Consider the following 25,858-nt stretch of genomic DNA (forward strand, 5'->3'; position numbering starts at 1 on the left):
GGAACGTTGTAAACCTTGGAGAAACTCATTTCCGTAAGTAGTTTCTTCTGTAAAATTGAAGAAATGTGTCTCCGATGTGCTAAACTGTTAACCAAGATTTAATCAAAATTTGCATTTCTACGTGTGTTATCCTGTCGAATAAAGCACTAAGTTACATGTAAGTAGACAGGCAGATTGCTGTGATTCTTAAATGCCATCATTAAAGATGTTTCAAAACATTGGTGCAATGCATTTTAGAAAATAATAAATGAAACATACAGTGACTCAAAAAAAGTATTCAACTCATGACATGTTCACATGGAAACATCTACAACAAGCAGAAAAGTAACAAAGATGGAAGTACATGTGCACAGAAGTTTAGTGCATACTATTGAGGTACAAACTACACAGAAAAGAAACACATGTAGTAGATGACAGAATCAGTACAGAAAAACAAAAGACAAGATGCGTTATTGGAGCTCAAAAAAGTTTTCAACTGTAATACTTGCGTCATACAATATTAGGTGTGCATCCTTAATACCTGCTTGGGTCCCCTTTCCTCTTGATGATTTCCTGCAACCGTTGTGGCACTGATTTCACCAAGGTGTCTGTTATTTGTCGGGTAATCTGCTCTCATTCGTCCAACAAAATGCGCTTGAGGTCGTTTTTGTTGAAAATTGTGGTGTTCTTGGATTCTTTCTTTGAAAGTATGCTGTACATTCTCGATAGGATTAATGTCTTGTGATTGGGGAGCTGTTTGCATCCAGCGTGGGGTGTTGTACAATAACCAGAGCTTGGTGTTGAGGGGTGAGTGTTTAGGGTCATTGTCCAGGGTGAACATGTAGCCACCAGTGAGCCCCATAATGATCACCGAGTTGAATAGGTGCACCTTCAAAATGTTGATGTAACGTGTGTGGTCTATTGTACCATCAATGAAACACAAATCCCCAACACCATTGGCACTCTTACAACCCCACACCGTTACCCATCTCCCACCGTATTTTGTTGTAGCTGTGAGATTTTTCTCATCTAGTTCACAGATCTTATATAGCCAACCAATCATGCACCCATCAGATTCCCATTGGCCCATTTGTAATTCTTTCTAGTATTGTTATGTACTTGTAATGAAATTTGAGCCATGGGGCATCAGATGTGCACATGTCCCTTTATCAATTTCATTATATCATCACTCAACCTCATCTTTGCGTTTAGTCAAAACTGGCAGAAAAGCAAAGCAAATTAAACCAAATGAAATCAATATATTGTACTTGGTATTTTAGAACTAAATTTGAAATTCAGGCACCATGGCAACTAGGTGTCCTGTATTTTTCTACCTCTGGCCCCAAATATCCTATTTGCAAATGGCATAAGGTGAAATACTGATATTTTTAATGAGAAAATAAATTAAACAAATGTGTAATGTTGTGTTCGTGCAATGATCTGTACCAGTCATATCATACTAGTAATTATCAGTTCCTTATTTAATAATTAACGCAAAATACTGTGACTGAACTTACATTACATGGGTGAAATATATCATTTTAAGCTGATATTTCCATTGCCTCCACCTCCCTCCAGACCCCCTTGAAATCAAATACCTTTGTTCTCAATCTACATTGATATAAATGTATTGATTCCCTCGAATATGCAGTCCTGGTCATTTCTCAGTGGCTGATTATTATATTAAGTGGTTAACTTTGCTTCTTGCACCGAAGTTCCTGTTCAAATCCTAACCTCAGCATGGGTGTTCTTTACAAGTGTCCCTTCACAATATTATCACTCATCCTCATTGTTGCAATTAACTGTAAGTGGCACAAAAGCAACAGTAAATAACAAAAATGCAAACAACCCAGCAATTTATGTCAAAGAACAAGGTACTTGGCTATACCGATGTAGGAGAAGTCATCAGTGTTTCAAAGGCAACATATTCCATTCAATTTCACTGACACAGACAATTCCACACAGAGAAATGGCACGGTATGCCAGAGACCCATGTTCCAGTCCTGGCCGAGGTTGCATTTTTTCACTTAAATTTCTATGTAGTAATATACAGCTCCAAATTTCTATGTAGTAATATACAGCTCCACATTGGGAGATACGAGAGGAAGATATATATATGAGCTTGTGGTCAGACGGAAACCAGGATTTTAAATGAGTGTTTATGTAAAGGGTTAGCTTTTATATTGTCCCTTTTTTAACATATTGCCTCTTATTGATTTTTTTCTTTTAAAATTTTCTTTGCAATCCTGTCCTTCTAGGATAAGAATAAGGTAGAAGTAGAAAACTTGCTATTCAAATGTTCTTCATGATGAGAGGTCTGCATACGTCATCATTGAACCTGAATTCGCAAGGTCCCATGAAGAATGGAACCCGAAAAACACTTTTGTACAATTATAAATTATATTTCAATATAGAGTTAAATTATGACAAGACTTGATTAAATTCAATAGTACTCCCAATTGCCAAAATAATATTTTGTAGTCTGATGGTGAAATTTCCTTTGCAAAATGATATAATCTCACTGTGCAAAGATATAATTCCTTGAGGTTATCATCATTGTCCATTCTGAATATATTTTTTTCAATGAACTCCTTGGATAGTTCAGTGACATTGCCCAAAAATAAGTGGGGACACAGAAGGGGTGAGAATATTTGGGAGGGGACAGTCACAGTTAAACACGTTAAATGGCATTCGGGAATGTAAGTTTCGGCTAAAATTGGAATTATCTATTTTTTATTGTTTGCCCTGCGGAGGGACGTTCAACCCCTGGCGTCCTTACTAGGGCAGTTTAATATCTTTGAAATGTCATCGCTTGAAAGTCGTGACCTTGTAAAGTAGTTACAAAATTTTGTTCTGGGTCATTTGTTGACCTTTCTATTGATTCATTTGATACACTTTGACGATGTCTTGTTTATCAGGCATGGTGAATTATGCCAGTTGGTAAATATCTCATTATGCAAAGATTGTCCACCGTCTGTACTCACGTTGGTTAAAATGCGAGTTTTTGCGTCATGCATTTGGCCAGTCACGTGTTTCTTTTTGGTGGCTGAGCACGTTGAAACGAGTAACGTGAACCGATGAAAGAATGGGGAATGGACTCCAAAACCGGGATTCGAACTAAGAACTCGTGTCTCGCAGCGCCTGGCTATAACCAATGTACTAGGAAGCACTTTGTATGTGTTCTTAAATGACACTGAGACGGGGGAGGGGCATGATTGACATAAACGATACACTCGCACATACATACATACTTCTTGAGGATTTGTGTGCCTATGTCTGAGAGCCAGTTGTGAATTATCAGGGGAGAGAAAAAACAGACTTGTCTCTTCATGAAAGAATTGAACGACCTCCCCGATAGCGTAGTGGTAGTCGCCTTGTAATCAAGGGGTCCCGGTGGAGGCACATGCCACACTGGTTCGGATCTCACTTTAAACTGTAGGTTCAGTCCCGATTAGCCTTTCTGTGCATAAAGTGGACTTAAAACAACAACAACAATAATTCAATAAAGGATTGAAGTCTTCCGAAACAAGATGAGTGTGTGTGCTACCGAGCCAGTTAACAAATGCGTATTTAGATCATATGTTCAAATCCTGTGATCGGCCATCCACACCGTTTTATTTATTTATTTATTTATTTATTGAGAAAATTCCAGATACAACACAGGTGGCCATTTTACACTGAAATTGTCATCAATGAAAACGCAATAATGATAATAATAATAAACAAAAAGATATTAAAAAATAGTAATTAAAAGCAACAAAATAACACAAAGAAAATAGCAAATTGACAAACATTAAGCAAAATATTGCACTATTTGATATTATTTACAAACATTTCTTCTAATAGAAGACCGAAAGACAAACTCGGAGGAAAATATATCGATTCTTGATGGGAGGTCATTGTATTGTGTGGCAAGTCTGTAAAAGAGGGATCTTTTTTTAATTTGTAGTCTAGGTTTCTTTGTATAAAATAATATTGTGTTGCGAGTTGTGCGCATAGCTACTCGAAAGTGGAATTCCTCAAGGAGTGTATTACAGCGGATTTTGCCATTCACAATTTTGTATAAATAACTGAAATCATTCTGCAAACGTCGCTGATAAGCAGTTTGTAAGTTTAGAGAAGGCAAGAGATGCGGAGATGAAAAATTGCGTAATTGTAATGTAAGGTCCCATGTTAGACACCAGGAAGTAAATGTTGTTATATCATTCTGAAGAAGATGAGTATCGTCGGAAATGGAGATTTCTCTGAAAATTTTACAGTCATCTGCGAAAAGAAGGTAATTGCTAGAGGATGCTGTGAGATGGTCGGCAAGGTCGTCGACGAATAATATGAACAAGAGAGGTCCTAGAACACTACCCTGTGGAACTCCAGAGAGGACAGGAAGAAAGTTAGATACGGTTCCTGGAAGAACGACACGTTGTTGGCGATCGCTAAGGTAAACCGCGAGAAGGGTTAGAAATTTGCCATGAATGTTGAATCTATTGCATAATTTGTGAATCAGAAGACGGTGACTAACAGTATGAAAGGCTTTGGCCAGATCAAAGTATATTACATCTAATTATGAACCGTGGTTCTTCCTCTGCCACTCGAGCCGAATGCTGGTGTGGTGCCGTCAACGAAGGTCGTGGGTGCTTCCTTAAAATTCTTTGGTACTATTTATACATCTCACAAAGTTAGTAGTTTACACAGTGGCGTTCCCTGGATTTTAGAAGGGTGTTGGGGGCGATTTCAACCCGTGGGTGCAAGTCCGTATTTAAGGGGTTTAAGTGTAGATTTAGAGCCACAATGACCATATATTATGCATTTGTGGGAAATTGTAGGGGGTGTTAGGGTTGCGGTCGGATAATATCGAGAGTTTCGGTCTTCCCTCGTTTTCTGTTTCGGCACCATACCGATGCTTCGGACTCACAAATCGAACTATTCAGTTTTTACAGTCGTCTTGAATTCTCCTAATTATCTCCCTCCTCAGTACATAACACGATTTTTGAGATATTGTCGTTGCCATGTTAAATTTTCACAAGGTTGAACCAGTGCGTATAGAGGAACAGGTTCGTCCGAGTCGTTCTGCAAGATCGAATGTCGTGCGAAAAGTGATTTCGGTCGATCCAGAAGTATCCAGAACTTGGTCGAGTTGTTTTGCGAAGATAAAACGAGAAGCAAAACATCTCGCATTCATTAAATTAAAAAAATTGATAACCTTTAGGCCATTGTGTAACTTATCGATGTGTACAGCGTTTTTGAATCGATGATAGTGACGTGGCGAATCTGTCGAAACGTGTTTTTGTTTTTCGATACTTTTTGATCTCGCATTTGTATACGTGGTCGTGGACGTCTGAATGTCATAAGAAGGTTGGTGACGGCAGCTGGATCGAGTCTCTCGCCCTAAAATGTTTGTTTCTGGCCCGCTTTAGGCTCAGACATGCTAATCCAGGGTATATCGGTCATGGAAGTCAAGAAGAAGTAAAGAAATCAACAAGTAGGCCAAGAAATTATAATTGTGGTCAAGAATTTTTGTTTCACAATGACTGATTGATTGATTTAGTTTATTTTACTTCACTTTTCTGCCCCTTTGGCTAATCGCTAAGATAACGATGAATAGTGGTAAGATAAGATGAATTGGATAAAGAATCACAAATATACAGGGTGTAATTTTAATGGCGCCCACGGACCACGGAAATGTATAGAGGACATCAAAACAAACAACTTTTCTCAGTAACATTTTTTTCGTTGGCGCATCGTTTCGGCGCTACAGTCGTTCAAAAAAGCCCGTTTTGCCGCCTGAATGCTGGCAACCACACACAACATTTGATTGCATTTGTAACGTCATATCCCGTCGTGAAACGATGCGTTCCAGGGTTGCCAGGAACACACATATTCTGTGAAAAATGACATAGCTACAATCAGCCACATTATGTACCGTAAAACAAAACAAGAAAACACGTTTTGTAACCTAACAGGAAGTAAACAAACGATACGAAAAATGGTAGAAAGAAAATAGAATTCAAGTGGAAATGGTCATATCAAATTTTGCCTCAGCTTACATGTCAAATATTTGCAAATCTAGTTACCAAGTTGGCATCTACAATTTAGTCTATCCACTTCGTCCGTCTGATACTAGTTGTCTGTGACACACTGAACAGATTACAAAATTGAAATGAAAATTCCCAAAATAAGTAACACATAATGTAATGTATATCCAGGGTTTTATGAGGCAAGTGACAAAAATTATTGAAAATAAAGGGATATAAGTAGTAGTAATACAAGCTCTCCGACGACTGTGTTTATCTATGCACAGGATACACATGTAATAGTTTGCAACCTTGAACGGGGCAGTATATTCGCTACTGATTCATCATTAGATTGTTACTGTGGTTGTACGAGGTGTTTTAGCAGTAATGTAACAACGTGAACCTCGGATACTTCCGTTATCAGCACAAAAGTACCACAAGGTATCTGGACACAAACCTGTAGATATCAACCTTGCAACGAGATTTGCAAATATTTGAAATGTAGCTGGGCGTAAACAGCCACATGTAAGCTGCAAGTCCAATAAAATTTATAGTTGTTCATATTTGACATGTAGGCTGAGACAGAATCCGATATTGACACTTCATTTTGAATAAGTTCTTTACAATTTCTCATATCGTTGGTTCACTTCCCCCTTCCACTGAGATGAGTGCTGATCTTCTGGCTGGTAGGCTATGATGTTCGGTCTACTGGAGGCGTTTCTCGCTTCGTTTTACAGCTAATAATGTGGTTGGTAGTTTGTCATTTTTCAGATAATTTGTGTGTTCCTCGCAACCCTGCCTTGCGCTGTTTCGCCACAGGATATGACGTCACAGGTACGATCAAATGTTGTGTTGGGTTGCCAGCATCCAGGCGGCAAAACGGTCTATTTTGAACGGCTGTAGCGTCGAATCTACGCACCAACGAGAAAAATGTTACTGAGAAAAGTTGTTTGCCTTTATGTACTCTATACGGTGACTTCCCCGTCGTCGCCTTGTAATCAAGGGGTCCCGGGTTCGATACCCGGTGGAGGCACAAGTGGTTCGGATCCCACTTTAAACTGTAGGTCCAGTCCCGATTAGCCTTACTGTGCATAAAGTGGACTTAAAACACCAACTCAAACCATGTACTCTATACGAATCTGTGGTCCGTGGGCGCCATTAAAATGACACCCTGTGTAGGGACGACAACACGAACCTCACATAAGGTTATACTCGCTGTGAGTCCAGACGTCAGAGCCTCGCTAGTCTGCCAGATGTAGTCCAGGATGTACAGTAAAATCTCGTTAATCCGGACCCCGATAAGCCGGACTTGGTTTAATTCGGACAGGCAAAAAGAAAGCAGAATGCAAGGTTTTAAATGTGGCTAGAAGTTAACAAGAGAACTTCCCAAAGAAAAGGCAGTCAAGCACTGACTTTGTACTGTACTGCATAGTGTATTTAGGACTATGCCCTTTAAATACACTATAATGAACGTGTTTTGTTTCCATATACGGAGTTTTAATGCACTTTCTACTGTTCTTTTAGGTTATTTCAGTTAATCCGACCTTTCGTTAAATCGGTCAACGTATCCCCCCATTAGTCCGGATTTACGAGTTTTACTGTATTAATAGATAAAGCAAGTCTAATTCTTTTGTTAAATACATCTTCAATTTTTGTCTTAATTGACCTTTTGGTAGGGGTTTTTCAACTCTAAGTAGGGGTCGAATGAATAAAGGTTATTAAGAAGAAAAAAAAGGCCAAGAAAAAACCAGGAATTTTGGATTTGTTATTTTGGTAGGCACCCTGTAATCGTGATTCTACACACGGTTTAAAAGTGGGATTTGAATCACTGTGCATTGTGCCTCCACCGAGGATCGAACCTGGGATTCCTTGTTTACAAGGCGTCGCTGTTACTACTACGCCATGGGAGAGTCCGCACGATTGTCTGTCGCGTTCTAGATTTGGTAAACTAATTACGATATTTTTTATATCAACAGAGAGTTATTTAGTTAGTTTACGTCGCTTCTCTGCCACATTTGGCTAATCGCGACAATGAGGATGATTGGTGGAAAGTCAGTCACAAACTCACATCGACAGGACACAACACAGGCCCCACAAAGGGTTATACTGGCTGTGAGTCCAGACGCCAAAGCCTCGGAAGTCTGCAAAATGGAAGAGAGCTGACATTTGGATGCCTTCCGTAAAGGGCATTCCTTACACCCCAATTTGTATGTGTGAAGTACAATTTTAGGAGTTAAATTTCATTTAGAGATAGGCTATGCATTTGTTAAGAATTTCCCTGTAGTACTATACACACACGCGTCAAAACCAACTAAACCCTGTATGAGCTAACTGTAGACCAGGCGAACGAGAACAAGTCTCTGCGCATGTAGTGACGTACGAGACGGCTCCACCAATGAACAGTGAGAGGAACGTTATTGCGTAATGGGCGACTGGACTTACCCTATTTCCTTGCTTCGCTCTGGAAGCGTTGCAAGCTTTTGAAAGCGACAATACCGTACGCAAATGGCAAACGGACCGTATTTTTGACTCCAGGTCCGTACGATTGGTTTAAGAATTCCTTAGGGAAATATTAGGGATAAAACAGCAAGTGCAAATATTGATAAGCCGTATATTTAGCCTACGGACTAAGTTCATGACCGTACGGTTGGCAACGCAGCACTTTCACTACTAGATTTCCTTCCTCCTCTGCCGCTATGCGCAGCCCTGCTCCACAGTTAGCTGGAACAGGGTATAGAAACACGTTTGTGCATTCCTATTTGTCTTATTTTACGTTCCATAACTAGGATGTAATGAAGACAGTCAAAATGGGTTATTTTATATTTTTCGAGAAAGCAACGGTAGGTAACAAAGGTACAAATCACACATTAAAGCAGTTTTTATTTTGGCCAAAAGGAAAAAAAATAGAAGCTGAATCGATACCAGAAAATTGTAATAATTAAAAGTTGTTAAAAATATTGAATTGATTGATCGTTAAGTCCACTTCATGCACAGATAGACTAATCGGGACTGGACCTACGGTTTAAAGTCTGATCCGAACCACTATGTGCTATCTGAGACCACTTGATTACAAGCCGACAACGTTACCATGTTCAAAATAATGTTCACTATTAGTATGTAAGCATTCTACTCCAGTTATATGCATCAATTTACCAAGAATTTTGCTTTAAAATACAGCGTGTCCACAATGAGACTCCCAACATTTTGAAACGCTATAACTTTTTCATTTTAAATTGTACAGCTGTGATTCCGGAAGCAGCAGAAGCAGACACTCAAAAAAGTTTATGTGGTAACGTTTTAGTGCGCGCAATAGCCGTAGTGGCGCTGCAGCAATCGATTGTTTGAAAATGGAGATTCTAAACGAGCGTGCACAGGTTGTGTGGTGGTGTGCAGAAACGAAATCACTTATTCAAGTGCAACGAAACTTTCGTCGTGTGTACAATAAGGATCCTCCGACATTCACGACTATAAAGAAGTGGTGTGATCAGTTTTTGGCGACCGGCAATGTTTTGAAAGGACACTGTGGTGGTAAACCCAGAATCCAGGAACAGGTTGTAGAAAATGTGCGGAGGTCATTCGAAAGGAGTCCATTGACGTCAGTAAGACAAGCAGCGAGAGAACTTGGTATGAAACGGTCGACAGTTCACACAGTTCTTCACTGCTTGTCTTACTGACATCTGTGGACTCCTTTCGAATGAACCTGTGCACGCTCGTTTAGAATCTCCATTTTCAAACAATCGATTGCTGCAGCGCCACTACGGCTATTGCGCGCACTAAAACGTTACCACATAAACTTTTTGAGTTTCTGCTTCTGCTGCTTCCGGAATCACAGCTGTACAATTTAAAATGAAAAAGTTATAGACTTTCAAAATGTTGGAGTCTCATTGTGGACACGCTGTATTAGAAATTACATCAATATATTACAATACGTGTTATGTAATGGCAATATCCAGTGCAAAATAAAAATAAAGTTGTATAATTTCCAAGACAATTAGACACTGCGAAAGTGTCGCGCCCCATTTTTTCCGGACCCTGTGCCAGGAAAGTTTCGGCTCAGCTTTAAATTTATTTTCATACCTCACATTCTGATCACTAACGAGACGATATTCTCGGACAATCTCGTATTAAGGGGTCTAGTCTCGGTTTTTAAACGATCTCATTGACTTCCCATTGTGAATAATCGAAGCTTCAAGCCGTTGGAAGTTATAGTGCATATGTGTAAATATTTCGTCAGCATACTTAGGCTATTTTGCACCCGTCACATTATACGGGGTCCAGCCCTCATCGTTACAAATAACAACTCTAACGTTGCATAACTAAAATCTTAAAATATTCTGACTTCCGTTAAAAGCTGAGGCTGTAAAGAGGCACTCAGCACACACAAGGACAAACAGAGGACAACACAAAAAATTATACTGGCCATGGGGCCAGTCGCCAGAACCTCGTTCGTCTGCAAAATGCAGTCCAGGGTGTACTACGTGGAATGTCACCCCTAACACCCCATGTGTGTAAATAGTGAATTTAGCAGCGGCATCTCTATTTTATCAGGATCTTCGGAATAGGAGTAAATATTTTGAAAACACCTCATTGAAACGTGCGCCCGTGCTCCTTCCTTCAAGCGATAACCTGGATTCTAACTTGGTTATCATTCCCTGGCACTGACATAGTTCCCAGGACACACACACTTCATTCGTTGTAGTTTTATAGGTTGGGCTCGTTACCTTTTCCTCAGCCTCTTGGTCTATTCGGGAACAAATTTTGCTTTTCCTGTCGGCGACCGCGTGTTGGTCATCGCAAAGCCACAATGAAGATAGTCAAGCAGATATTAGTGAGTACAGATATTCTCTTTCGTTCCTTGTCTTCTCAGATGGTGTAGAGCCGATTTTTTTTCTATCCCAAGCGTAGCCAACGATAGATTTGGAATTTATAGCACAAGAAGACTAGCTTACCTATAAATTTCTACTATTTATTTCATCCCTGCATTGATTGAATGACAGCCAGATGTCGGGCACATGTGGTTCTGCCCTCTGACACGACCAATGTTGCCAGTACACCTCATAATTTCGAAAAAGAAACTTATTTTTATGAAAATGTCATAATTAACCCCCATACGTCATCTGTATTGCATAAAATACTTAAAAAATTATAGTTCTTTATTTCTATAAATACCACAAAGACCATCGATACATCAAAAATTATTGCTACTTCATAGCTGCTTTTTATCCATTTTTTTTAACTTCGTACAAATCATTGTTTTACACCTTAGTACTTTTTCTTCATACTGAACGTTCATGTAGAGAATCATTTCCTTGTTTAATGTTTTTAAAAGATCCACATAAACAAATTTAATATTCAGTGCAAGGTTCATGTCTAACGCTTTTTGTAGCAAGTTACATACGTTCAAAGTCTCAGTTACGGGACTTTTCAGACACCCTGTATTAATACCATTAAAAAAGAAAGATGGAACAAAAGCCGAAGTCTTCGGATGAAATTAGAAATGATGGACCTGTAGCCAGAATAATCGTCTGTGTAATTGTGTTGTGTTCCACATCGTCCATTGAGAATGTAAATGTTCTGTCTCCAAATTGTAAACAAATCGTGATGTTTTGGTTGTAAGCAATTGTTGTATCTCTGCTATCGTCTGATGCCTACATACAACCAATATTGATATATTGAGTGTGTTTTTGGTTCATCTGCAAAATTTGGAAGCAGCCACGAGAACGCAACAGCCAATGAAACTTTACGACAGTTTCCTTCAACCAACCACAAGCGCCGCCTGAGTATGAGATAAACCACTTGGATTCTAACCTCGGTTACTTGTGGGAGCTGCTTAGAAGTTGTAGTAGGCTTCGAACCTTACTTTTGTTGCTAACAGACAAAGAAATTGAATAATAGTGGAATCAAAGTAGTTGATTGATTGCTTCTGAATAACAAATTTATAGTGAAGTTGTTTCATTTCCATTACCAGAAAATTACTTAATCTCATTTCTAAAATATAGTGTTCCATATGACTGGCTCTTTCAAATCAAAGTTTGTGTTGCGTGTAATTGTTCTATCTGAAATTTCAATGATTAATTACAGCATAAATACCTAACCAAACAACTGCTACTTTTCAGAGAGGCTTCAATGTATCAGTCTTTGCAATGCTACAAACTTGAAACGTAATGGTGACAAAGGTCCAATGAATGTAGCCACCATATCAAACTTTAAAGGTCTCTCCTGAAAAATAAAAAATTGACATAGGTCATTTCCATTTCCAGTCTTTGTCCGCTTATCCATCTCATTGTATCACCATTCCCATCGTTGCGATTAGCCTAACGCGACAGAAAAGCGACGTAAAATAACCTCAGTTAATCGATGCAAATATGCAATTATAACTAAAAATTCCAAATCGGAATATCTCTCTTTGAATGTAGGAGGCACGTGATAAGTTTTTTTCTCTGTCGTGTGCATAACACGTCAAGCGTTATCAAAGCTGGAATGCGATCATATTGCTATACAGTAAATATGTTGCCCAAACTGATGTGTTTGCCCTTTTTCTCGTTGTTTACGTGTGCTAAGATTACGTGGCGGATGATAAGTCAAGTTTGCGTCTTAGACTGGCCTTTGCTACTTGTTTTCTTGTGAGCGGTCTCTTTTTGAGTGTTGCTCAAATAACCACGAAACTTAAATATTCGCACTATAAGTTATGAGCGGTTTTCGCTGTTCTTTTTTTGTACGCATTCCCATGGTAACTTGATATACAATATTAATGACTAACAACAGCATTGGCACTATTAACCCTTTACGGCCACATTCATTACGCACCAGCAGACTGAAGCCACACTATATACAATATGAAAATTGTCGCTTCGGTCTGAAAGCTTAAAGGGCAGGGTATTTTTTAATATAATTAACTTGAAATATGTATTAAATTTAAGATAGTCGATCGGATAATCCAATGAATCATCCTGTAACTTTCGTTGATAATGTGTGTGTGTGTGTGTGTGTGTCTGGGGTGTAAAGAGTGACTTTCGGAAGACTCTTCCACGTAGTATCCCTCCCCCCTAACTGCATTGTTGCAAGCCAACGAGGCACTGGCGCCTCGATCCACAGTCATTGGAGTTGTATGTTGTCCTGTGTTATATCTTTGTGTGTGCCAAGTGTCCCTCATCTTTAATTAAGGGTATGTAGATCTTAGTTCTCCAGTGTATATTCCTTATAGTTTTTGCATCCTCCCTCTGGTTGCTAATTTGTGACTATCTGGGTTGTTGGAGTGGGGACACTACAGGTATAGTCTAAGGATGGGGCAGATTAATCGGTACTCTAGCCATATAGGCATATCGGTTTATCGGTAAAATTACCGATTATTTTACCGATCCGATATATCTATAAATATAATTTTGTGCACAATTCTGCTATTTTGTTATAATTTTTATGGAACACCATGCCCTACGTTTTTAAAAAAGAAAATGTCTAAATATGCACCTTCTCTTGCATTGCAGTTACCTGGAACATTTAATAAGGAGGTAAATGAACCATTCAAGTTTTTCAAGGATCATTTGGAATTTGATATCGGATCAGTAGAATATCTGTTGTTGGGAAATTTTATGTCTGTACTTTATCGGTTTCGTCCAAAAAAAATTATCGGCCCATCTCTAGTATATACACATTTCGGAACTTTTCTAAACGAACAACAATGAGGAACGTTAAAATGTCCGTTATTGTGAAGTATCCGCTGTTCGGAAATAAAAGATCGATTTGCGCATCAAGATGTTTTATGCTTCAAATTCCTTCCAAGTTACGAACAAAATTTATCACTTATGTACATTTTCATATTATTTCCTAATGTACGTACAATTTTGTAAATTATCCAAGTATCTCTTTCTCGTAGACATTAAAAATTTATTGCATGCATGTCTGTCATCGTAACACACTTGCCACACACTTCACAAGATAAGAATGGTATTTGGTTACCCTGCTGGAATTATGAACTGAACTTTATTTATGTGAAAATATATTTGAAGTAAACAATACCAAATTCAAGGGAGGATCGACGTTCGACCCCCCTCGTGATTCTCATGTACAGAGAATGAGAGAGAGAGAGAGAGAAATGTTGCATAAATGTAACATATCGATTGTGGAGTTTTATGCAACTGTGTTGAATGTGACAATACCGCTTGTTTACGCGAGCGGATATTTATTTTTAGAGAAAAAGAAAATGACCTTGATAGTTCGTTCCAAGATCTTTGAATTTTTGCAACCTTCCCTTGGAGTAAACATGAGCATCACGTGAATTTTTCGACATTGGGAATAATATTGTAACGCTGTTAAAGGTCAGCTTGAAACATTAAAAAAGATGCCATGTTATGCCAACAGAGGTCATCCATCATTGGACAGTCTGCAATGGTGCAACTGATTCCGTATATCTTTTGAAGTTGGATAATCATTTCGTCCATGTATTGACAGATAAGCATGTGACAAACTGTCCACGTTTTCATGTCCACTTGAAAATGACAATTTGAAACAAATTGTTTTATTGGTAGTTTCTGTTTTGAAATGAAAGCAAGTTTCCATAGCCTATCTTCTTTGTGAATTCTTTATACCTACATGATGGTTAAATGTGCACTTCATATTTTAAATTCCCACTGTTTGTTTTGTTTTTAACAAAAGAAAATAATATTGAATATGCATAAAACTGAGAGCCGTGATTAATATTCTACATACTTCCTACTTTAATTCACTAACTTTCGTCTTGTCTTTGCGTATCCGTTGCTTCGAGTTTCTGTTGGTAACTATATTTCTCCCTCTTTGTGCTACCCCCTTCGTGTTTTTGTTACTATCTATCTACTTCTTTTTATTTCCGTTGCTAAATTACTCCTGGACTTGGCCCTTTTTGTATTTCTACTTTACTTTCTATCTTTTCTTTGTATTTCCGTTGCCAGTCCCCTGCTATTTCCCCCTTTGACTTTTGTTTCCGCTACCAGTTCCCTGTTATTTTCTTCTTTGTGTTTCCTTTGCCCTATTACTTTCCTCTTCTTTGAACTTCCGTTGCCAGTCCATGCTATTTTTTGCTCTGTTCTTTGTGTCTCGGCTGCCAGTCCTCGTTATTTCACTATTTTACTTTTTGTCCTCGTTGTCAGCCCCTGCTATTTTCCTCTTTTTCTGGGTGTTTCGTTGCCAGTCCTTTACTCGTTCCCTGCTTGTTTCGGGTTTGTAACGACCGCCATGTTAGGCAAATTTCAGTCGTATATTGTCATTTATCTTATTCGTATACTTTCAAGTTAAGAACTTGGATTAAATTATTTATACTTAATTGTTTTCATAATTCATGTATATATTTACGTTTTATCTTATGTTATAATATTATTCGCGTATTTTTGCAACATTTATTCAGAATTTATAGGCTAATAATTATCCCAAATAATATGTGCAACGTTTTCACGCAAATTTTGTTGTTTAAGCACAAGTTAAATACATTTCTTCTTAATATCGATTTTTGTTCAACAATGTACAAGATTGAAGTAATTTGTATTCGTTATAAACTAAATCTTTATTTAATCATTTTTATGTGCAAGGGCAAATATGAATTATTTGATAAAATCAGTTTAGTTATTTCTATATAGTTTAATATTGTAATATTATAGCAAGGTATATCTCCCTCGTTGTCAATAAAATATCGTTTTCCTATTGGCTGTTTATGTTAGGAGTGGGGGAACCACGCTTCGTGTTTTTGGCGATGTAAAAACTTCCACGTTGGCATTTTTAATTGTTGCCAACCTGAACTTTAGCTTACTATCGCTAATTAACATTGATGTGTTGTATAAATTATCAGTTTTTCTTGTGTTATTTTATGTTATGAGTTTGTATTATTGTAAGATAGAACAATCTGTTATGCTGCGCCTCGCGCTTAAGGTAGGCAGTTGAGGTCTTGCTATTAACTGTGAAGGCGGTGCGCGGACTCTCGTGTTAAATAAATTGGTTATCACTGCCTACGAGCGTGCATGACCCAACAATTTACAATTTTAACTTGTGCGAATCAGTATGTACGCGCGCGATTCGTGATTAAAGATTTTGAACATTTTAATTATAAAGTATTTGAATTTTATTTACTGTCACGTGTCGCAATTCGGTGGTTTCCTTCCTGGAGGAATGTGGAACGTCTTAATCCCGATCCCTGGGTGAGAACTCGTGCTTCCAACTGACCAGCCGGAGCAAGGAGCGGTGTGTTGTCAATTCGGATCTCCATGCTCTGGAGTTACGAGTGGTGGCACGTTGCAGGTTTCCTTTGCTGTTTCCCATTTTTCTTTGTTTTTCCGTTACTAACCTTACGCATATCTGTAAGCGACTTCCTCAATATAACTTTTTATCAAATTGTTAGGAAATTATGCACAGCTGCCGGTTTCTAAGAGCAAGAGATTACGTTCTGTTTACAGGATTTTGAAACCCATGAAGTCATGGTCGGTCGTTGTTTATCTTGCCGCTGGCATTTTGGGTCAATGAGTGGATTAATCATAGCCTTTCATAGCAACTGCCTTGCAAACAGCAGCCGCTGTCCTTCTTTGGCGGCATTCAGGATTCTGCAATCAGCAGTTGATATTAACGTTGCCCCATGTACTAAAATGCCCAGCCTCCCCCCGCCCTCTAAATGTAGGGTCAGTCAATAAAAATTGAATTGTGACGTGTATTCGCAATTGAAAATGATTGGATGGGGAAACAATACGTTCATTCCTTGTATAAACATCCCTGTATGTTCTCCGGGTATGATGCCCACGATGGGCGTCGCAGTTGGGGGAGGGAGGGGGTTGAACGGGTCAGTCGAACCTCCCCGAAATATCACTCATTTCAAATTAGGAAAAAGCAAGTTTTATTTTTAAAATGTGTCACATAGATTAACTTGAACTATATAGACTTATAGTCTAAAGTAGGGTTCAAATCACTAAGGATCGAATCCGGGACCTATTCATTATAATGTGACGATGTTATCATAACGTCATCGTGAAGGTTCGGAAGAAGCAAATACATTTTTATAATTAATAACAGAAGTAAGTTAATTTGTATTTCAACAGAATAACCAAATTAAAAATGCGTTCGATTGAAAACTTATGCAGGAACCAGATCAGAAGTTATTCTGCCGCTTAATCAATGAATGAAGTGAAAATTGTGTGTACGTCAGCACTTAGGCCATTTGCACTAAAATCTCCTTAACCAGATTGAAAGTTGAGGTTATAAAGGAGGGACAACACACACAGAGCCCTGCAGAGGATTATGCTGTCTGTAGATCCAGACACCAAATCCTCGTTGCCCTGCAGAAATTCAGTTTAGCGGAATGTACTACATGGAAGTGAAGTCGACATTTGGGTGCTTACGGGAAGTTCTCACCCCCTACACCACGGCGACTTTTTCTGAGGAACAAATAGTACCATGATTTTCGAAAAATTACAAAAATGAGATTTTTATGTGATAGGACACACAACATAAGCTTTGTGACCAAACATTCTCCTTATTTTTTTTAGCGCGTAAAATTTAATAACAATAGAAAAATTACGTTTGTAGTTCAATATATGTATTAGCTGCTTGAGATGTATAAAAATAAAGAAAGCAGTTGCGTTGGATAAAATCATTCATCTGGCATACTTATACCTATCACAAGCCTTCTATTTGCATACGCTAGTGATGCCTGTGCGTTTCGGATATCATAGGGGCAACACTATCGGCTTGTAATTGATGAGTTCTAGTTGGTGTACAGTCGTGGAAAGAAATACTTCCCCTATAAGACTATTGGTATTAAGGCTATATGGGGGAAGTACTTTTTTCCATGACTGTACACTGCACAGTGCTTCGGGTCCCACTTTATACTGTTTATAGGTCCAGTTCAGATGAGACTGTCTGAGTAAAAAGTGGATTTAGAACAAACTTTGAAAGCCAGTATGAAAGTTTACTTGATTTCATTATTACTCCCTCTGTCCCATAATTATAGTCCTGTATGCCAAAATGACAGTACAGGAATGACAGACGAAGAGGCAGATGGAAAGCACAATTTGTACTGATCCTTGAGTAGTAAAGTTGTATGACTCATTCCCGTGTTTCATGTTCTTCTTCTGTATACACCAATGCCACAGTTTGAATATCGGGCAATTATTATGAGACAACAAACAAAGGTGTACCGGAAAATAATTATGGGACAGAGGGAGTATTATTTATCGCCGATTTTCTGCCACTTTGGCTAATCGCGACGATGAGGATTAGTGATGATATGATGAAATTGATGAAGGGACACACACAAAGAACACCAATGCCCAAGCCGGGTTTCGACCCCGGTGCCCTTGGCGTCGTAGCACGGTGTGCTAAGCACTCCTCCGTTAAGGTCGGCGAAAGTTTGCTTCAGAAGCTCACTCTGCGAAGGAATGAAACAAAGTCAAGGAGTTCTGTGCTATCTCGAACTCAAACTGCACGGGGATTTCTTTCTCTTTTTTTTAATTAATGATATTATCATCACGTTATCAACGTACCTCGCCATGCTAATTGGATGACCGATGTCACAACTGTAACCGTATGGTGATAACTAAGCCCCACGACAGGTTAAATTTGCAGCAGGTTTTATGCATTAATCCACTCGAGCACGGAGCTCACTCAGTATCTCCCGTGCAAGTCTTGCCTCAACCGCCGAACTGTTCGTATCACAGACAGTGAGAAAATCCATAGCATAGCAGCGGAACTATATTCTGCGCGCACGTTTGGGTCTATATATGCAAAAAGTTGCTGCAAACTTAACCTGCCACGGGCCATAGGGCTAGGATTTTCATGACTTGGCATATTTTCTTCGGTAAGGGTGATGTGTTCCATAAATATATAGAAACTCACATTATGAAGAAACTATTTAAATTAAGGTGCTTTTTAAGGTCATATTTTGGCATATTTGGCGATTTCTGCGTGATAGAACATATTTTGATGTACTTTCGGTCATATTCAGCATATTTTCGTTTTTTCAAGAAATATACAGTCATTTTCGAAGTGGATTCGTTCTTATTTCCATATTCACTCGAGGTTTTTTTTCTTTACTGCAGCAAAATCTTTTTATTTTTATTTGAAAATTTAGAGAAAGTATTCATTGTGCATTGCAACTCAGGGCCCATAAATTGAACTGAAAATAGTACGTATGTGAAAATATACAGCATTTAGATATTGATGTTTGAACAGTCCAGTTATAAGGGCATATTTTTCAAATTATAGTGCATATTTTTCAAATTATAGTGCATATTTTGTTAAATTTTAGGTCATAAGAGCATATTTTATTTTGCATATTTTGGTGATTTTAGGTCATAAAAATCATAGCCCTAGTGATAACTTTAGATTTCATGCCGGTGGAACACACATCCTCGCCCTTCACTACCACTATCATGTCCGAGAAAACCTGAATACACCGATTGGTAACATAATATGCATCGTCAGTAATTTTTGTAGAAGAAGGTGGGGTCTGACCTTTCATATAAAGTTGAATAATTGAATAATAATGAAACGATCATTACTACAATTAATAACTACAAACTATTATTTTTATTGATAATTTATCATTATTATGTCCTCGAGGATACTCTTCTAACAAGTGAGTGAATATCCTGCATAACGATTTCCCTTTAATTTTTGTCACGTTATACCGTCAATATACCGAAACGCATTGATTTGTTTCCGTGGTGAAATGTGAAAACATGAAATTTTTCTGAGTTCTGTTCCTAGATGTTGCAGTACATTTTACGAGCTAAATCATTTCGTTGTCGTTCTGCTGGTATACACAATTCATTAAACTATCTACTATAGAATTAATAGGCTTTTATTTTAGCCTTTCTAATTTGAAATGCATTGTGCTAATTTCCAGAATAGTCGACTGACCGGTTCAATTCTACCCACCTTCCCCACGCGACACTAGTAGTGAAGATGGATTCACTGTGATGTTGATCGCCAACTTTTGATATGCCTCCTAGATCGCCCGATCTGCTTTCGTGCAACATTTTGCCGTGTAAGATTTCTAGGAGAATCTTTTCCGGCTTGGTCCCGGGTTAGATACCCTGTGGAGGCACACTGCACAGTGGTTCATATCCCACTTTAAACTGTAGGTTCAATCCCGATTAGCCTGCGTGTGCCTAAATGGGACTTCAAAAAAAAAATTAGTTCTTCCCGACTTGAAGAATCGCATCGGTGCAGCAGTAAAAACCACCATTCCAAACTGTGTCCAAGTTGGTCGCAGGATCCTGATTATCGCATTGACCTTTGCAGAGTGACCAAGGGAACTCCATTGAGAACTTCATAGTTGAAACTTCCCCTCGAACATAAAATTGGTTGCCCAATTCTTGAACCTAGGATTCGTTGCCCGATTCCTCGAAACTAGAATTCGTTGCCCGGTTCTCGAACCTAGGATTCGTTGCCCGATTCTCGAACCTAAAATTCGTTGCTCGGTTCTCGAACCTAGGATTCGTTGCCCGGTTCTCGAACCTACCTAGAATTCGTTGCCTGGTTCTCGAACCTAGGATTCGTTGCCCGGTTCTCGAACCTTGAATTCGTGCCCGGTTCTCGAACCTAGAATTCGTTCCCCGGTTCTCGAACCTAGAATTCGTTGCCCGGTTCTCGAACCTAGGATTCGTTGCCCGGTTCTCGAGAACCTAGGAACCTAGAATTCGTTGCTCGGTTTTCGAACCTAGGATTCGTTGCCCGGTTCTCGAACCTAGGATTCGTTGCCCGGTTCTCGAACCTAGGATTCGTTGCCCGGTTCTAAAACTAGGTTTCGTTGCCCGGATCTCGAACCTAGAATTCGGTGCCCGGTTCTTGAACCTACTTAGAATTCGTTGCCCGGTTCTCGAACCTAGGATTCGGTGGCCGGTTCTCGAACCTAGAATTCGTGCCCGGTTCTCGAACCTAGAATTCGTTGCCCGGTTCTCGAACCCAGGATTCGTTGCCCGGTTCTTGAACCTAGAATTCGTTGCCCGGTTCTCAAACTAGGTTTCGTTGCCCGGTTCTCGAACCTAGAATTCGGTGCCCGGTTCTTGAACCTACCTAGAATTCGTTGCCCGGTTCTCGAACCTAGGATTCGTTGCCCGGTTCTCGAACCTAGGATTCGGTCCCCGGTTCTCGAACTTAGAATTCGTTGCCCGGTTCTCGAACCTAGGATTCGTTGCCCGGTTCTCGAACCTAGGATTCGTTGCCCGGTTCTCGAACCTAGGATTCGTTGCCCGGTTCTTGAACCTAGAATTCGTTGCCCGGTTCTCAAACTAGGTTTCGTTGCCCGGTTCTCGAACCTAGAATTCGGTGCCCGGTTCTTGAACCTACCTAGAATTCGTTGCCCGGTTCTGGAACCTAGGATTCGGTGCCCGGTTCTCGAACCTAGGATTCGGTGCCCGGTTCTCGAACTTAGAATCCGTTGCCCGGTTCTCGAACCTAGGATTCGTTGCCCGGTTCTCGAACCTAGGATTCGTTGCCCGGTTCTCGAACCTAGTATTCGTTGCCCGGTTCTCGAACCTAGGATTCGTTGGCCGGTTCTCGAACCTAGGATTCGTTGCCCGGTTCTCGAACCTAGAATTCGTTGCCCGGTTCTCTAACCTAGGATTCGTTGGCCGGTTCTCGAACCTAGGATTCGTTGCCCGGTTCTCGAACCTAGAATTCGTTGGCCGGTTCTCGAACCTAGGATTCGTTGCCCGATTCTCGAACCTAGGATTCGTTGGCCGGTTCTCGAACCTAGGATTCGTTGCCCGGTTCTCGAAACTAGAATTCGGTGCCCAATTTTCGAATCTCCATATCGAAATGCGTTAAAATTTGATTCTTCAAAACTTGGTTAGTTTATTGTTGTTTTTTTTATTTCGCTTTTCTGCAACTTTTGGCTAATCGTGAAGATGAGGATGAGTGATGATGATTCTATTAAATTGATGAAGGAACTCTCACAAAGAATAGCCAGTGCAGGATTCGAACTCGGGACCTGATTCCTCTCATCCTCAGTGGAAATCACGTCTTCTTGACCAGATCTGTTTATGGAAAACAAAGCCATATGAATATAGGATAAACCTTTTCCTGATTCGCAGACAGTTGGGCGTCTGCTGTGCGACCCGACCTGATCTGCGAGTTACAGGATACGTGGACTTCACTCTCGTCACTGTATAGTGTTTCCGACCACGTGAACAGCTTGTGAAAGCAGAACACCATAAACCTAATCGCCATTGTTTGCAAATGCAGTGGAAAAGTACCCGACCTCTTGACCTGTTACTTCGACTAACTCTTTCGCGGCAGATAAAGGGAGTGCGTTGGTTATCGCAACCTCCAGCACTGGAGGAAGTAACAATTCGTCATTCGCACGTTGGATGACCTTTCTCTCTTTGAAGAAACTGGGAAAATTCCTTTCCTCAAGTCAACATTTTTTGTTATCCATGTAATCTTTATTGTTTTTGTTTTTTTTTGGCTGAAATGCATCAGGAATTCCCATTCGTTTGACTTTTGTTGCCCGTGTTGGTACTGAATTGTTTATTTTTTTAACGAACGATTGGCGGGATAACTTTTACTTAATCTTTGTGCCAACAAGTTGCTGTTTGCTGCCGCATGGTATAAGAACGCCAGATGCTGAGCTGTTCTGTTGGAGCTCCTGGAAGTATCTTCCAGTTGATTCCTCAGCATGGTTCCATGACCGACAAATCATTCATATTTTCGTAATTTTCATTGTGCTTTCTGTGTGGTCATCGTGAAGTAACATGCAGTGCTGTGCCGACTTAATACTTTAGTGCAATAGCAGTTGCTTTGTCAAAAGCAAATTTTGGCCTCATACTCGTTGGAACGTTTGAATGAATGGTAAGTTTATATTTATCAAGGATTTTACCTTCAATTAGTTTGAATATATTCGTATTTACTGATTTAATATGTCAAAATAGAGTTATTTATTGAAATTTCCAATACAGCAGAAGTTAATTTAACCCGGAGAGAAACAATAGTGAAACAGTAGACTAATATTAAAAACAAAACAAAACAGTTCCATGCTTAGTTTCACAATATCATTACTAGTGCACGATCTTGTGTGGGTTGGTGATAAAAGACGAATATGAGCTGAAGATATCTATTTGTGACACTATTAAGCCTTGTTCCCATGTTTAATAAAACACTAAAATGCCGACAAAGGCAAAATTTATTGTAAAATAAGACACTTATAAACATATATACCTATCAGGTAGAGTGTGAATTACCTGTCAGGAGACTCCATACTTAGGAATTCCTGATAGGAAATGTATCGGATAAGGACTGGCGCCTTCATACGTTTTGTGCATAGACCCTGTACTGCGATTGTATATAAACCATGGTGTTTGTATCTTTATTTCAATTTATTGTGAATCTTCGTCTGAAGAAGACTCTGTTAGAGGGTGAAAGCGTTACGTTTACAGTGTCTTATTTTACAGTAAATTATGCCTTAGTCAGCAATTTAGTGTTCTCTTCGGATGGAATAAGGAACTTTGTATGTTTGGCACTCTGAGGGTTGCAGTTCGTGGAAAGTTTCCTTGCTCCGTGTTTTATGTCCAGGCACTCGGAGGGAAAGTTCGAGGAGTGTGATGCTACGTCTTAAGTTTTCATTAATGATCTTATGTAGTAATGTTAAAGTAACAAGGAATATCCTTTAAAGAAGTCTAAATCAGCTATTAACATTGACAAATGTCGTTTTCTGGTTAGAAAACATTCTCCTGAATTCGAAACTTATGTTTGGCTGTTCTGTTGTACTTGTGTTATCGCAGTGTAGCGCTGTTTTCAATATAAAAGCTTGACACTTCATCCAGAATTATGGATTCAACTTCTAATCAATGGCCTACATCACCTGTTTTCTTCCACCGTTTACGAATTTTAATGAAGTAGCAAGGAAACGACATAAACGTTATTAACACTTTTTAAGAGTTGCCATTGGATCTGAAATTGCCGTGTGTAGGGACTACTGCGTGATAAACTGCGGGAAACTCGTAGAACAACGTCCTTAAAGTGCATTTCTTAATAGAGCAAAAGGCATCCTAGAACGTTATGTACCAGATCTGTACTGGATCCTTGTGTGTACAGAGAAGATAATGTGCATGCTAAACTCCGTACCAGCTAACTGTAGACCAGGCGAACGAGAACAAGTCTCTGCGCAAGTAGTGACGCGAGACGGCTCCACCAATGAAGAGTGAGAGAAACGGTATTGTGTAATGGGCGACGGGAGTCACCCTTTTCTTGCAAACTTTTGAAAAGGATAATACCGAATGCACATGGCAAACGGACCGTATTTTTGTCTCAGGTCCGTATGATTGGTTTAAGAATTTCTTAGGGAAATATTAGGGATAAAACTGCAAGAGCAAATTTTGACAAGCCGTGCTTTTAGCGTACGGACTAAGGTCTGGACCGTACATACGTACATGTACAGTCAGGACCGTACGGTTGGCAACGCTGCGCTTTCACCACTCGATTTTCCTCCTCCTCCTCTGCCGATATGCGCGGCCCTGCTCTACAATTAGCTGGGACAGGGTATAGTTTCTAAGGAGTATAAAGTGTGTTGCTGGTTCATGGATCGGTTGGCTATTAGATACTCCTAGACAGTGTGCGAATTAACGGGTTGGATGCCAGAAACACCCCCGGCAAAGAAAATTATTTTTATCCCAGCCAGGGATGTTTTATCTCCCTCAAAGAAAATGGAATAGAGTCCCTCTCGATACGCCAAATAACATGGTTACTTTGGTAACAGAGGCGCCTGCAAGGCGGGCACCAACAATTTGCCCTCTTTGTAACACTGTCAGTTCGGACATTATTCAGTTTCAACTGCACTGCACGCTATCTACAGTACAACTGCCGACTCCTACCAGTCCTATCTCACGGCGCAAAACAAGAAAATGTCTCACCTCGTCCGATTTCAAGTGGGAAAATTGCGTCGATATCACCCGTTCTGATGTGGTGTTTCCATATTTTTGTCCATCACCTGTATATACATATTTGCATGACCCAAAATAACCTAACTCCAAAAATGAAATCGCAAATGCCGCACTGAGTGGACATCCCCTCCCAAAGCAAAAAGCTTAATTCGCACAGTGTTCCTAGATAACAAGCAGTCTGCCGATCCGGGCACTGTAAGGAAATGGAATATGGGACGTTGCACGAGTGAGAATCTGGAAGTTGCAGTGTGGAAGGTTTCCTTGCTCTGTTCTCGGGCTATCGACCAAGTGAGTTGTGGAAAAATATTCCAAGGATTGAAGATGAGAGTGACGTTAGCTCTCGAAAGCTTGGAATATTTTCCACAACTCACCTGGTCGATAGCTCGAGAGAATGTATTCTTTGTGAGTGCTCCTTCATCAAAATCATCGTTGCGGTTGGTCAAAAGTGACAGAAAAGCGAAGTAAAATAGACCAAATCAATCAGTGAGTACAGATCCCGAAGCTGCCCAGACTGAATACATATTCCTTGCCGTTTGTTTATTTGCCCGTGTCACCGGTTGCTTTAGCTTGTGTCTACAAGCGAAGTATTGCTTCCATCAGATAGATTCGTGTCGTGTTCCCGGTGAATGTAAAGATGCCGTATTTACTCATGCTGATTCCGTAGTAGAAGGTCCATTGGAGTTGGAAAGAGGGTAGGATTGTCCCTTCGCGTGGCTTTCAGTGATAGATTTTCTCATCATAAACGTGGAGGTGGTCGCTTCGGAAGGTTTCGGTGTGTAGAGTAACACTGTTGCTGCTTTCGGTGTCGTGGATTCAAGTAGAGAATCGTGTAACCGGTCAGTGTCATGATGAGTGACTCCTCTGACGATGATACAGTAGCAGAATGCGGCCCCAGTGAGGTTGGTTCATGTTCCTGTAACGGTTGTCAGGTTGGTTTATGTTCTTGCATTTTTTTTGATGGGGAATAAGTTCTGTGTGAGT

General features: G+C 39.7%; 1 protein-coding gene across 3 annotated transcripts in view; it reads left to right on the forward strand.

The window, feature by feature from the left end:
- The window catches only part of LOC145989758 (proton-coupled amino acid transporter-like protein pathetic), an 89,644-nt gene that overhangs the window by 1,913 nt on the left and 61,873 nt on the right, over positions 1-25,858 (forward strand). For 2 of the 3 annotated variants that reach the window (XM_083125056.1, XM_083125057.1), the window contains exon 1: positions 22,466-22,790. The exons of the other annotated variant lie outside the window; for it this stretch is intronic. Coding sequence is in view for 1 of the 2 variants with exons in the window: in XM_083125057.1 (XP_082981183.1) it covers positions 22,788-22,790 (3 nt within the window). In the remaining variant the exon portion in view is untranslated. Of the gene's footprint in view, positions 1-22,465; positions 22,791-25,858 lie in introns of those variants that run through there. 3 annotated transcript variants of the gene reach the window in all.

This window comes from Lepisma saccharinum, chromosome 7 (assembly GCF_977018435.1).
Source record: "Lepisma saccharinum chromosome 7, izLepSacc3.1, whole genome shotgun sequence".
Lineage (NCBI taxonomy): Eukaryota > Metazoa > Arthropoda > Insecta > Zygentoma > Lepismatidae > Lepisma > Lepisma saccharinum.